Here is a 14892-nt window from a genome sequence, read left to right as displayed (position 1 = left end):
ATTCTTGGAACATAATTTTATCTGTTGCCACAGAATTTTATTCCACTCAAAGGGATTGTTCCCATTTACTGTAATATATTAGGGAGCAAAAATTAAATGCCCCCATTTTAACTGTGTCGCCTATTTCTCCATCAAAAACATCTCCAGCAGTAACACGAGTAACCACTAGGAAAAATGTGAAGTGCATTTCATCTTCTCCTTGCTTTTCCTAGTTCTTTATGTCATTTAGAGACAACAGTAAGGATTGTTTCAAATACCTATCTAGAAAGGATATATCCATAAATCCTTGAACTCATTTCCTGCATCCATGCAACTTTTATTACCAGTCTATGAGAACAAAACTCCTTTAAGGTAACTTGGATTTGGCAGCCAAATTTTCAAGAATCCAAAATAAAATTACTTTTCATAATCCTCCACAATCATCATAATAAATAACATTATGAAAATAAATTTTAAGAAAAATCTGTTTCAATGCTAAAATTTTTAACTGTGTACCTTCATAAAACACAAACTTCATTGCAGATGCATCCAGTATAGCTAAAGGAAGTTATTGCAAAGGAATTGAAGAAATTAGAAGAAAGAAAAAGAAAACAAACCTACCATATTTGAAAAAGTCAAATCCAGCTTCCACATTGCTCCATTGGCATCCTGAAGAAGAAAAAACAAAACATGTCACTTGAATACTTTCAAACTCAATTTGCAAATAAAACTGCCCAAGCTGACTTTTTAAAATTTCCTTAATGATTATAATTGTGAAACTGGAATGACTAAATGTGGTGATGTTGGTCCTATCAGTCCTATCCATCAGTACAGGATAACAGAACTTGCACATTACCTTTTGACATCCTCCTGTTCTTGTGCAGTTCTGGCTCTGAAAGCCAGAGTCTCACATGTTACTACACACTAAAAATTGGAATGGAATAATTCAGTTTGATGGAACTTACAACAATCATCTAGTCCAACTGCCTGACTACTTTAGGGCTGACTGAAAGTTAAAGCATCTTATCAAGGGCATTGTTCAAATGCCTCTTTAACACCGACAGGCTTGGGGCAACATGCACCTCTCTAGGAAGCCTGTTCCAATGTTTGAAAGAAGAAGAAAATCTATATATTTTTATGTATATATTTATATATACAAAATAAGATTATATATATATCCAGAAGAAAATGGAATTCTACAAAAAAGAAACATATTGATTTGTAATTGACTCCTGCTGTTGCTTAACATCACCTCCCTCATTCTGTGTTTCTCCACAAAGATGTATGTACTTGAGTGTAACTTACCTGAGCATACCAAATAGGCTGTCCACTGTCATTAATTTTTGACATGAAAGTCAAGCTGACATTCTTGCCAATCTGAAGTTCATTCATAGGCTCCACCTCCAGTAACCCTGTGTCATCCACAGAATCAGCAGCATCTATTACCTCAAAGTTCCACACCTTCACAGCAATTGGAAGCATTAAAAAAGAAAAAAGTGCTTTTATAAGGCCATGTTATGGTTTCATACGTGATTAATATGAAAATTCAAAATTATAAGACACCAGTGGAGTGTAGATTCTACAGGCAGCCTATGAAACCTGTCACATCTGCCTCACTGTTTTGAACATCACCTAGAATAGTGGCAATCAGCAACTACTACCTGATACACTTGGGTACAATGCAAAGTATATGTAAAATTTCGTTGTCCAATTCTGAAACAACAGTAGCTTAAATTCATCCCTGGCACTGGCAGAGCTATACATAGCAACCTCAGAACTATAGCGAGTAAATTATATTTGCCTTGCTTGTACTGAGGCAGTATAGAGAAAGACTGGGAGATCTAACATATTCATGTTCTGCTCTATGCGATAAGGATAAGACATCAGTTGGTACATTTATAACCAAGTGAGTTTTCCTAATAGGATAATATCATTTTATAAAACACACCACCACCATCACCACCACCAACAAAACATTAGGTGTTTGAAACCCTCCACTATCTGTTGATTATCTAGGTCTTTCACATGCCAGCAGAAGACACATCTTGTCTTCCCTTAAAAAGAAGGCAAACAAAATTACAAAATCATTTCTAATTGACCGGTGAGACCAAAAACTAGTGGTATGGATAAGGAAACTGTTTTGACCTTAATTTATAGAATTGTATGTTAACTTCAGGGTGTCCAATGTCTTTTCTTTTAATTGTTCCTCTATTTCAGCACATGTATCTCCAAGATACTAGTTAATTTCTATGTCATTTTAACATTAATAATCTGAGCATCCAAATAATCAGAAAACTGATTTCAAATATTGCAATAGTTTAAAATAATACTGAATGTATTAACAGGCCTGAAAATCGTATATGAAGATTAACCAAAACTAACATGGAAAAACATGTTAGATTGTAGGCAAGACCAAAGCTTTTAGAGAATCACTGAAAATTATTTTGATTTATGAAAGTAAAAGGTGATTTGTTTACTGCTATTAAACAGAACATTGCATGAACACTACCTGATTCAAGCATATACACTGTGGAGATGTACTCTTATTCTATTTGTTCTAAAAATTCATTCTTGGAAAGCAAATGCACTATAGCTTGCCTCCATAAATAAACTACAATAAAGAAAATATGTAACATTTACCTGCTGACCACAAATTTGCCCAACTAAAGGCAGAGTAGAAGAAAAACTCACCCGAATGAAGCCATCTTTTCCAACAGTGACAAGTTCTCCTTCCTCCAGAACTAACTGGCTGATAGGGCCACTGTGACAGGGCTTGTTTCCAGCTCGACAGAGCTCTACTTTAATGAGGCCCCCTTCCCAAAGCAGCAAGTTGCCCCACTCAGTCCCAGAGATAACCTTCAATGCAAATGAAGAGATGCACATAATCACCTGCACTTAACCATGCAGAAATATTGGCAAGAATCTGGTTAATGTTTGTGGCTTCCTTCAGTGCAAGCATTAAATTCATAGCAATGTATGGATATTTGCATAAGAAGGTGTAAAAGGTGAGAAGATTCAACTTTTTAGCAATGCAACAACATTTACATGCACTGAAACGGTTAAAGATCAAGGCTAACAGTCTTTGTAGTTTTTTACACTAACATTCTCACTATCCCATTTGAGGAGCCTCAGCTCTAAGCCAACAGAGATCTTTTGTCTGGGAATTACAATACTAACTGTACTTTTCAATTATTACAAAGCAAGCCAGATTTCTGGCAAATTAATGTCAATATTAGCTTATCAGAGCAGTGCATTGAGGATTTAATTCAAATCACTTTGAAGCAAATAGTAACTCTCCAACTTACTCAGTAGACTTTATATCTAAACCTAAGAGGAAACATGAAACCAATTAAACTTCCTCTTACTTACCTTCCCATCAGGCAGCTCCACATAGCCTATAATGTCAGACACCGCCGTTTTTCCAAACCTGCCCAAAGCTCCTTGTAACTTGAGACCAGTGAATGTGAGAGCCATCTTCCAGAACCTGAGTATAGAAAAAACATTGCTGTCTGATACAAGATTTCCTCAACACACTCTTCAGTCTCTCTCAGACATAATAATCTTACCAGGGATGCCTCTGAGGTTAGCGCTGTTCCTTTATTATTCTTTTTCACGGGAGACATTGAGTTTCTCTTTTTAAAATGAGATAAAGCTTCGTAACTACACAAACATTTCCCTATACTACCCCTAAGAAAAAGCTAGCAAAAGGATTTAGAGTGGTCATAATGAAGACTACATCAATATTTAAAAGTGTAAAATGTCAGGAATACCTATTTTACTCTTGCTGTCTACAGTGTATGATACTCAACTTTGTAAATCCAAGGGACTAAGATCTTCACTGAATTTCATACAAGTACCTACATGGGCTTGAGTTTGATGATAAAATTTCACTAAGCCAAATGTTTTATCCTAGATCTTCATAGCTATTTCTATTTAATAATTATAATTTAGCAGTATAAAACATAACTTTAAATAACTGCATTACAGAAAAATTAACATCTGCAATTAGGGATGGTTCACTGTCTGTGCAGAACACATTATACTTGAGACAGGTATTGGAAATTGGAACTGGAGACCACATTTGGGTGAAAGATCCTGTTTATCATGTTACAAAAGCTATGTCAGTGCTTATCCATAGTATTTTAGCTTGAAAGATTCTAAGAGATTTTTGCTCTGTCAGATTTCCATAAATAATATATTCTAAACCACATTTTTTCCAGGTCTAAATAAGCCATTTTCTATTTCAGACCCACCTTGCAAACAAACTACAGAGCAGATCTCAGATTTTTATCTGATTCCCTTGTTAAAAATCAAAGAACTTTAGACGTGTTATACTTTTAAAGGTATAATTTCTATCATGATAGTACCTAAGTCATATCTTAAGTCACTGCTCTATTAACATTGAACACCGGATAAATACAGAAGACAAAGCTAATCCCTGTTCCAAAGAGCTTAAAGTTGTAGTTTATTTTTTATTACAAAAGGATCCGTGAATTTACCAGAGAAGTGAGTGCATGGAAGTATATATGTTGTAAGGATTCCTTGCAGGCTTGTGGAGGTATCAAAGGGTTTCTGATCCATGACTTGACCAGTTCTAATGGCTGCCCAAACAGCAGATGAGTTCAAGGAATCAAAGGTAGAAAGGCCAGAAGGCACAAGAGGCATATATGTTATGTTATCAGCTGGAATACATTTTTATATATATATGCTTGTTGAAATTACAAGAATGCAGCCAGTCATACTGACATTCAACATCAAGCATCCTTCTTTTTGCACAGCAAAGGTGTTAAAAGACTTGGCTGACTGGCCGAAGGACTTGAACATTCTCCTTTTTGTAACTGTAATTGCCAGGTAAAACAGCATTCCTCATTGATCCATGTTTGTTAATGATACATTCCTGTTAGTCATCTTCTATATATTATGACTTTAGAAGTTATATGTATTAATTCTAATCACTAAAACTACCTGATGTGTCCTGATCCAGATGTAGTTAGTTGCTCTTCATTATCAGCAGAAAATGTGACCTTGTAAACATCCTGTGAAAAAGCTTTTGATCTCAACACAATGTTTTCTTGCTTCCAGTCCCAGATAGTAAGCATATAGTCAGGGCTGCTCCCAACACTGGCCAACAAAGTGCCAGCACGGTTGAAATCACCAAAAACATAGGCTTCCTCTGTGCCACCTGAAGAAACATGCAAGCCCAAATACACCCATACATGGAAAAGCAGAAGAAACAACAGGAAAATCTACTTAGAAGGAGCTCAACTTTTACTGCAATTATTTTTTTCACTAGGTAATAGCTCTCAGTTGGCTATTTCTACTAAATAAAAGTTTCCTCCCATGCAATAATGAAAAAGCTTGAAATCAGTGCTTTCTATTTTGCTGTGAAGGACCAAAAGGTCATATTTCCTTCTAAACTTAAAATGACACACTACTCCATTTTCTGGGATCTATAAACCCAGGCCCATTTGTGTAAGATGAAAATAGAACTTTTTACACTACCTTGCAGTATTCTGTAGGGCCTCAGTGAAGGGTAATCATAGATGGCGATGTTTGGCTTCTTTCCTTTTTCTCCTACTGCAAAGTACTGCTTTGTAGGGTGTGCCTTGAAAAAGCAAAAGTCCCATTGCATGCTGTAATGACACCTCTGTCTCTATACTGCTAGCTATTGAGTTGGGTTTTTTTAATTTACTCAATCATTAGTCAAAAGATATAGTAGATTGCCTTTTTATATGTGTTTATTCTAAACAACTGCCCACCTTTTGCTCAATATCAGAAAGAAGCCACTATGCACACAAAATGATAAAACCATTATGCAAACAAAATGGTTTATCACACATATAACGCAGAACCATAACAAACTGCGAAATAATTTGCTTTATTGTGCATTCTTTTACTATTCCTGCCTCTTTCAACCTACTAGCTGATCTTTCCATGAGCAGCATTTGTGCCAGCAGCCATCTACTTCAGCAGACAGCTGCAGAAAAGCCACCCTGAATGATATTGTTCTGGAGACATAGAGATGTACTGTGATTCCCCAGAAAAGGCTGCTAACAATGCAGCAGAACAGTCTGAGGCTGGTGTTCTGAAAGCCTTGCTCATGTAAAATACAACTGAGAGATGGCAGAGCCCTTCAGAGAGTAAGATGCTTCAAATCCAGAGGAAGCATTTGAGAGCTGAAGCTCTTCGTAGGAGTTTACTAGAGTGAAACCAGATACTTTTTCTCTTCATTTATCTAGGAACTTGATTTTATAAATTTTAACTGCAGGTAAAACACTATACTAATATTAGCTGTGACTAGGAGAGATGAGTGTTCAAAAAAAAAAAGTTAAATGAGCTGAAATATTTAAATAAAAATGTAATAGTTCTAAAAAATAATCTTGTGAGTGTCTTAAGGTACCTGAGCCTGGGACTTGGGTGTGCAGATATTTGTCCTCTGCCATTTATGTTGATGTGATGAGTAGCCCATGCTGCCTGGTCCACAAGTTCCCCTAATCAATACTATACTTTCTTATGCATATGTATGTGCAGCTGTAGAAATCTCCCATCAAGCAGCCAAGTGAACATTTCACTGCTAGAAAGTGACTAACATCCTAAAACACAAAACAAAAGCCATACCGTGATAAACCCAATTCCACCACCACCGCTGCTCCGGAGATATCTTTGAGATTTAGGTTTCAGGTCCAGGAGCACCACTTGGTTGCCTGCTATATACATCAGTGTTTGGCTATCCATCACCATCAGGTTTGCACTTCTGGTGCAGTCATATCCAAAAGAATGTCTTACAACAGTTCAATAAGGAAAAGATTTGACACTGCCTTTCTAGAAAAGTTTACTAAGTGGATGGAAACACTTAACCAAAATTGAAATGAGAACACTGAACCTGGTCACTAAAAGCCTGATGGTTCACCCAGAGCCATAGCTGGTCAGAATTCTTACCTGTGTCTCAACCAAAGGTACCCCACTAATGCCACATAGGCTTCTCCAAATTAGACAAGGACAGTTTTAAGAAGATATATTAAATATTCTTAGCTTTAAATTTGCAGAACCTCAACAGAAAGGATACTTAAGAGTAAGAAGGTTAATTGGTATCCCAGAGTCTTCAGTGACAAATGGACGTGAACATATATCTTCATAGTTATAGAAGAAAGTTTCTGAGATTTTCTTTTCTACCTTCTCAGGCCTTTTTTGTGCTTCTGAAGGTACTTCACTGTTATCTTCCTCTTCCAAATTGTCTTCAGCATCTCAGAAGTGGAAACATAAGTGAAATTTATATTCACCATAAATCTTAGGCTCTTTGCTGATATTTCCACCTAACTGCAAAAGGGAAGGATTCACACATCCCTTGCCTCCTACAGCAGAGTAATGGACACTCCATAGCTCAGAAAAGGGGTACTATGTCTTAGTAATAACTTGTCCTGGAACAGTCTCTAACAAGTGCTACCCCAGGCTTTTAAAAACTTCACTGTAAATATTCAAAACTGGAGAATTTGAAGAGGAAAAATTTTGAGGCTGTTTTACAAACATTGATTTTAAAGCTCAAATGCTACCAAAACTGTTCAGTTCAGCTGTGCTTGGTGTTTAGATCTCAGCTTTAGAAACCAAATAAAATTTAAAGTGCCTCTTTTCAGTAGCTATTGAATGCACATCATTATAGAAAACAATTAGTAAAAACAGATACAACAGTCCACCACTAGACACCATTGTCCTCAAAAAGTCATACTGCTAATGTGTGACCCAGTGCAGTTCTTCACTGGACTGCAAAGCAGAATACTGTTAACTTGACTTCCAGCTTGTCATAAGCACTTATTAAAAGTACTTTTCAGTTTGATACCTCAGGTCAAATTCCTATTACCTTTTTTGTAAGCTATTCAGCCTGTCTTGATATTTTAATCTCCTAGGCGTTCTATGAAAAACAACAAAAGGATTCAGAGACGAGGCATGGGAAAGAGCAAAATGAAGTACACAAGGTAAGTCAACTGAAAAGGAGTAGAGAAACTCAGTCGCTGTGACTTGATGGCACTGGTCTGAGGTGCTGTTCATAACAATAACAGTGAAAAAAACAAAAACTAGAAAGCAGTGGTATTTTTAAGGTAGTTCCAACATCTCATCAGTGGAAAATAATACTCACCAGCTTTCTCGATGTCTGATTCCACTTGTTCCACTTCTTCTTCCTGTTCCTCTGCAGCTGATGATTCCTTTGGAAGACTAGTTTTTCTTTCTTCTGCAAAGGACAATTGGGATTACTGTGCTAGGTATTAATTCCTATGACTAATTTGCTCATGCGTGACATGCTAAATAAATACACAGTTCTGTAGTAGTAAAAAAAATCCCTTCTGCCCAACAATGGACTTCCTGCTGTTTAGTATTAAGTGTAGGGAGAAGTTTCTTAAGAAAACCCACATATTTTAAAACCCAGGAAAAGGAAAGAAACGCATCCTATAACAGGAAAAAGGTATAATAGTAAATATAATCAAACAAAAGCCAAATGTAATGCACCAATATAAGCACCACAGTAGATTCACTAGTGGATTTTGTTATCCCTGCTACCTAGATCTAGTGTGTTAGATGACATGCAGAACTTCTGAAATACACACTGGAGAGGCACTTCAAGATGAAAATGGTGTTAAACAGAGAAATACAGGTCTCTGACTGAAAGACCCTGGCAGAGTTAATGAATCGGTTGCAGTTCTAGCTACAGAGAAAAGTCAAGTCTAAACAGCAAAAATTTTAAGGAGAGAGACTGTGTGCTGAGGGGCAGCGGGAATTCCAGACACATTGGTCAGCACAGAACTTCACTGGCATGGGTCATCTTGGACCAGAATCAAAATGAAACTGGGCAACACCAAGGGCAGCAACTGAAGATGAACACTTATTAGTAAGGAAAGGCTGAGTGGTGGGAGAAGCCAGAAACTACTGTAGGTTCAGTATTGAAATCACTATACAACAGTGGGAGACACCCACGGGCACCACTGTGATTTGCCTGTGCACCTTCTGCTGGCTTCTCATCAGCTCCCTCCTGTTCCCTTGGAAGAGATGGCATGTCCTCTTTACCTGGTGGTGGGAAGAGGAACTTTCAGAATTTTTGCCTTCATCTGCCATTTATGCCATTTTCATTTCCTCTCAAATGCTTTGAGATTCCCAAAGGGAATGTTTGTGTTCTGCTTGTACTCCACAAATATGGATAACCCAAAGATATGTCCTCATTTGTAGGGCAAATTCATTGGTTCAGGTTTTAGAACTTCAGGCTCTGAGTATATTGCTATAGAAAGACTAAATATTGCATAACAGGAGAAGCTGAAGAGAGATTTACATGTTTGGGGCTTTTCTTTGATATACTGGGTAGAAATTTGTTGGTGGACTTCACAAAAAATATCAGGAGATAGACATTCTGAGACCATCTAATATCTTGTACGGAGAAGCAGGAGAGATGAATCGTTAAGAAAAAAGGACTTTCTTCAAAACATTCTATATTCATGGAAAGTGAATTAATAAAACTAACACAATTTAAAAAGCTTTAAGCAGCTTAACTAACCCTCCAGCAATTTTTCAGCTTTCAGACTAGCATTTTCAGAGTAATACAATTTAACTAGTTACTCTTGTCCTCTGGAGTGAGAAAGCTCCAATCTTTTTCCATATAAAAAACAAACACTTTGATCATTCATATAAATGTCCCTGAAAGAAGCAAAAAAAAAGCACAAGCATTACTCTTCTGCTAAATTTGTTCTGCCTTTTGACTTCAAACATGGTCTCAAAACACCTTTAAATGAACATTGGAGCAATTTTGTACAAATACTACAGCTGTAAAATACTATCAGAAAACAGAAAATTCAGAAGTTAAATGTAAAGAAACCTAAATATTCAGAATAACAAATATAGGATGCAAATGAATCTCTTTTAATGTGTAAGTGTAGCTTTGATACCAAGAAAAAGTTGCTACAAATGTATTTCCTGTTTCTGGCTTCGAGTCAGAACCCATTTAGGAAAAGATCTTATAAGGCATTTTAGACTTTTCAGGCATTTTAGGAAAGGCAAAGTGTCCAAACGTAATGCTGTCCATCAGAACAATGAGGGCAAAGAAATATTGTAGACATATCACTCATGTTAGTATATAGTCAACGTGCCCTACTCAACCTTCATCCAAAGGTTCTGAGCCTCTGCCAGCATCTGACTCTCCTGCATAATTTCCCTTAAGAATTAAAATGAGCTTTTTATCCTTCAGGAGTGCTGAGAAAAATGTAAAAACAGACATGCAGAAAGTTTTTAATTCAGAAAACAAATCAAAAGAAAACAATTGCAATTTATCTCAATATATTTAAATGAAATTCATGAGTTTTTAATGGGGTAACAGAACTGATATCCCTGAAGTTGAAGAAATAGTTGCAGACTAGCTGCATAAATATATAGTGGAGTGTTCAGAGACCTGAATTCTAATTCCAGGCCTAGTAATGACGTGTACAATTTGTATCAGCCATTTCACCTCTGGCTGTCTCAGTTATCTCTTGTGAAAAATGAGATAATAATACTTACCCATCTTAGCAAAGTATTTTGATATCCATAGAGAAAAGTGCTATAAAATTTCAAATTATTGTAACTAATTAGCAATCATTTATCTTCTAAAAATTAAGACTATCATAGTTTTCATTATAAATTAATTCCTATCTGGAAAATGCTTTAGGCTGAAAGAGGTTATGAACATTTCCGCCTGCATTGATATCTAGGTTCTAGTTAAAGAAAGCTATCGCAATGTTCATTGTGCATGCTACTGTGATGGAGTTCAAGCACTGTGCCAAAACAAATTTTGAATTTAAGCACTCAGAAGAGGCTCATTTGGGGAACATGGCTACTTTGGTTGCAGATTCTCCGTTTCATGGATTGACTTATCCAGAAAACTTTTGTGTAGGTTCACTGTGACAAAGGTATGCGTCTCTCTGAACGCTGATTTTCTTTTCCTGTATATTTTTTCAGACAGTTTTCCTAAAAAAGCTAGAATTAAGGCTTTTAATACTGAAAACTGACATAGTGGCAGTTAGAACTGGTGTGAAGTGACCAAAGAAAAGCAAGTTGGCAACCAGACGTATTTTCCCAGCTGGAATTATACAGTATGCCTGATCAGAACACTAATATTGTTTTTTCCCTACTCCTAGTTATTCAAGATACTGATCTGAAGCACTATACAGATCCACATCAGTTCTGCCATTTAGCTTTCTAAGAACTCACTCAGGAATGAATTCAGGTTTTCTTTGGTTCAGTGGCCAGTGCTATAAGCTGTGAATTTCAGCAAAGCTCGATTTTTTTTTCAGATTGCCTTTCTCTTAGCTATGGTCTCAAAATCCACAGCTCACCTCAGAATGGAGAAATGTGTTCATTCAGGTATATTTTTTCAGTTATTTCAAAACAAAAATGTTTCTTGGCAATTTTGCTGCCACACAGAATCCTTGTATATAGAAGCTTCTTAAAAATTCTCAGTAAACTTGGACAATGAGAGATTTCTCATTCCAGACAATTGTCTCATTTATTCAAAATACAGGATAATTAAATCAAAATAATGTTTATTTGGTAACATGTAAACAAATACAATGAGATGACACAATTTTTTTTGTATTTTCTCTTCCTACAGTTTCCCTCTTTTCAGAAAAAAAAAAAAGTTGTTTAAATGTACAAGCTTCATAAATGCATTGCTTGCCTTCATAAAACCCATGACTGAAACTTCTGCTGCACAAAATGCATTGAATTAAATAATGATCAAAATGCAGCCTATAGTTTTACTTTAGAAACTGAACATATCTAGTAGTTATTATTTTAAGCTGTCTTTGCCTCACCATTAACCGTCTGACTGTGCTTAAAAGACATCACCTATCTCACCTCAGCTTTTATATCTACAGAAGACTGATAATGTTTTGTCCACTGATTCAGGATATGCAGAAATAGGGAACGATTACTGCAGAACATAACTGCAGTACTATCAGTACCAGTAATAAGCAAGAGTGTGCTACTTCTGCAGGATTTTATTTTTTCACTCCAAAATGTGTAATTTTTGGTAGAAAAGCTTTGGCCACCAGTAGGCTTTGAAAAAACAAAGTAACTTGTTATTTTCTTCAGAAGAGATTGACTAGTATGTTCTTCTTTGTTGTTATTTCACATGAAGAAACTCAGTTCATCCCAGAACTTTGGTTTGCTTTCTTGCTTCCAACCCTGACTCCTCTTAGCACCATACTATGAGCCTTATAGGCTACATTCTGCTGTCTTTCAGGCCTGGGGGTAACACTGCCCTAAAATAGAGACTGCAACATATGACTGTCGGGAGAGATGTCTGTCCCAGGCTGAGGCATCTTCTTCAGGTCTAGCTCTGCTTTGGATGTGTTGGATTTCTTCCAGTTTGCCAAGCCTGCTTGTTTAACTCATCTTCAGATACAGTCTCCTCAGCAGTTTTCTCTGAGTCTCCCATTTCTTTATGAAAACTAGCACACCATTGAACAACTACCTAAGCATTCCTTTTAGCCTTCAGACCACATCAGAGTACATCAGCAATTTACCGGGCTGCTGATGAGTGCAAGCAGCAGAGTTTTGCAAAACTTACTTTCATTCGAAAACATCTAAAGTCTTTTAGTGCTTATAGACACAAAGAAAAATATCCAAGTGTAAATCAGGCATAACTGTGCAGTGCTGTCTGCGTATCATTACCAGTCAGAATTACTACAAAATTAGTAATAAAAGTAAGTTTTAGGCAATCAATCCAAAATCCCAAGGAAGAAATTTTTTGTATTAAAGAATATTGCTGTCTGTCTTACAATAGCTAGAATACTTGAGAGCAAGCAGAATAACAGAAGATATCAATTCTCACAGCAGTTAAGTATATAAAATATTTATTACTCAGAGACTGATACAGCAAGGATGAAGCTACAAAGCAGGATCTAGACACATCATCTTTATCACAGCCCCACTGTCGCTTTTGTTTCTTCTCGTCAGAGAGATAAAAGAAGTGGAGAGGAGACCTCTGCTTAGAACCTCACTATTGCTATGTTGCACACATTCAAAGTATTTTCCTATAAAATTAGGAGAAATAAAACCTAACTCTAATTTCCAGCCTTACAACTAAAATAGTCCTCTGTATGATCTAGACGTCCTAGCTCTGTCTCATGAAACCAAAAGTTTCAAGTCTCTTAAAGTCTGCCTTGTGAATAAAGGTTACTAGGTTTTTATTACACAGAAACTGGTGACATCACCAGTTACTTATTAACTTACAATATAAATGCAAATAGTAAAAATGAACATGAGAATAGTGCTACAAATGCAACAGGTAATAAAATTAACTGACTCACACATGGTAAAGTGAAAACAACATGTCCCACATTTCAAATGAAGTATGAGATGCTCTACCTGAGCTACAGAACATTCACAGAATCATAGAATCATAGAGTAGTCTAAGTTGGAAGGGACCTTTAGAGGCCATCTAGTCCAAACCCTCTGCGATAAGCAGGGACATCTTCAAATAGATCAGGTTGCTCAGAGCCCTGTCTAGCCTGGCCTGGAATGTCTCCAGGGATGGGGCATCTCCCACCTTTCTGGGCAACCTGTGCCAGTGTTTCACCACCCTCATTGTAAAAAATTTCCTCCTCATGTCCAGCCTGAATCTCGCCTCCTTTACATTAAAAACATTACCCCTTGTCCTGTCGCAACAGGCTCTGCTAAAAAGTCTTTCCCCATCTTTCTCATAGACCCTTTTTAAGTACTGAAAAGGCCACAATAAGGTCTCCCTGAAGCCTTCTCTTCTCCAGGCTTAACAAACCCAACTCTCTCAGCCTATCCCCACAGCAGAGCTGTTCCAGCCCTCTGATCATTTCTGTGGCCTCCTCTGGCCCCTCTCCAACAGGTCCATGTCTTTCCTGTACTAAGGGCTCCAGAGCTGGACGCAGAACTGCAGGTGGGGTCTCGCCAGAGCAGAGGGCCAGAATCACCTCCCTCAACCTGCTGTCCATGCTCCTTTGATGCAGCCCAAGAGACAACTGGATTTCTAGGCTCCAAGTACACATTGCGTGCTCATGCCAAGCTTTTCATCCACCAGTACCCTCAAGTCCTTCTCTGCAGGGCTGCTCTCAATCCCTTCATCCCCCAGCCTGTATTGATACCCAAGGTTGCCCCGACCCAGGCACAGGATGAGGTTTGCATGGGCCCAGTTCTCAAGCTTGTCTGGTTCCCTCTGGATCCCTGTTTCACTTTTCTGAAGCTATGCAACTACATGAGAGTAAAGCCTTCTCTTTTCCAAAAGCCTGTTTCTAAGAAAATTGGTCCCACACAGACTTCAGCACACAAAGGTGATGGCACTGGCCTTGCACAGAGGTGCAGGCCCGCACTGCCTCAGCCTGACACTCTTCCAAGGCTGTCTACCCCCTGGACACCAGGAAAAGGTCATGGCAAGGCAGAAGCACCCCATAACAGGCTGTTTGGTGGGTGGATTGCAGAGGGGCAGGCAGGGAACACCTGGTGCTCCTCGGGGAGTGCGGGGGAGGAAGCCTCTGCGGGGCCATGGGGAGAGTGCCATAGAGGGGCACAGTGAGGGGATGCCCCAGCAGTGAGCAGCGCCGGGTGCATGAAGACCGAGGTGGTTACCGGGGACGTCCATGGGACGCGGGAACACACGGGGGCCTGCGGGCCCGTTGAGGGGCCCGTGTGGGGCCGCAGGGGCCCCTGACCCTCCCCACCACCCCGTACCTGGGGCCTCCTCCATGGCGGCGTTACCGGTTTCCAGGCAACCGCTCCCGCGGCGCGCGGCGCGCTCCGGGAGCTGTAGTTCGGAGTGAGAGCGCGCATGCGCGGCCCCGCGGGCCGCGGCGGGTGGGGGGGCCCGCCGGGCGGCGGCACGTGCTGACGGCCGTTGCCCGGTGTAACGGACAGGGCTGAGGGGTAGGCACC

The 14892-nt window shown here is 38.6% G+C and overlaps 1 protein-coding gene across 1 annotated transcript in view; it reads right to left on the bottom strand.

Moving 5' to 3' along the window:
* The window catches only part of CFAP44 (cilia and flagella associated protein 44), a gene marked incomplete at both ends in the record, with an annotated part of 45397 nt that extends 30690 nt beyond the window's left edge, over positions 1-14707 (bottom strand). The window contains 10 exons of the mRNA XM_080360849.1: positions 601-648; positions 1285-1440; positions 2671-2835; positions 3349-3463; positions 4945-5161; positions 5482-5584; positions 6598-6760; positions 7046-7223; positions 8111-8203; positions 14692-14707. Coding sequence (XP_080216975.1) covers positions 601-648; positions 1285-1440; positions 2671-2835; positions 3349-3463; positions 4945-5161; positions 5482-5584; positions 6598-6760; positions 7046-7223; positions 8111-8203; positions 14692-14707 — 1254 coding nt within the window. The remainder of the gene's footprint in view (positions 1-600; positions 649-1284; positions 1441-2670; positions 2836-3348; positions 3464-4944; positions 5162-5481; positions 5585-6597; positions 6761-7045; positions 7224-8110; positions 8204-14691) is intronic.
* Between the last annotated feature and the right edge of the window lie 185 nt (positions 14708-14892).

Source organism: Nesoenas mayeri, assembly GCF_963082525.1.
Source record: "Nesoenas mayeri genome assembly, chromosome: 1".
NCBI lineage: Eukaryota > Metazoa > Chordata > Aves > Columbiformes > Columbidae > Nesoenas > Nesoenas mayeri.
This window is presented reverse-complemented; position numbering and strand designations above follow the sequence as displayed.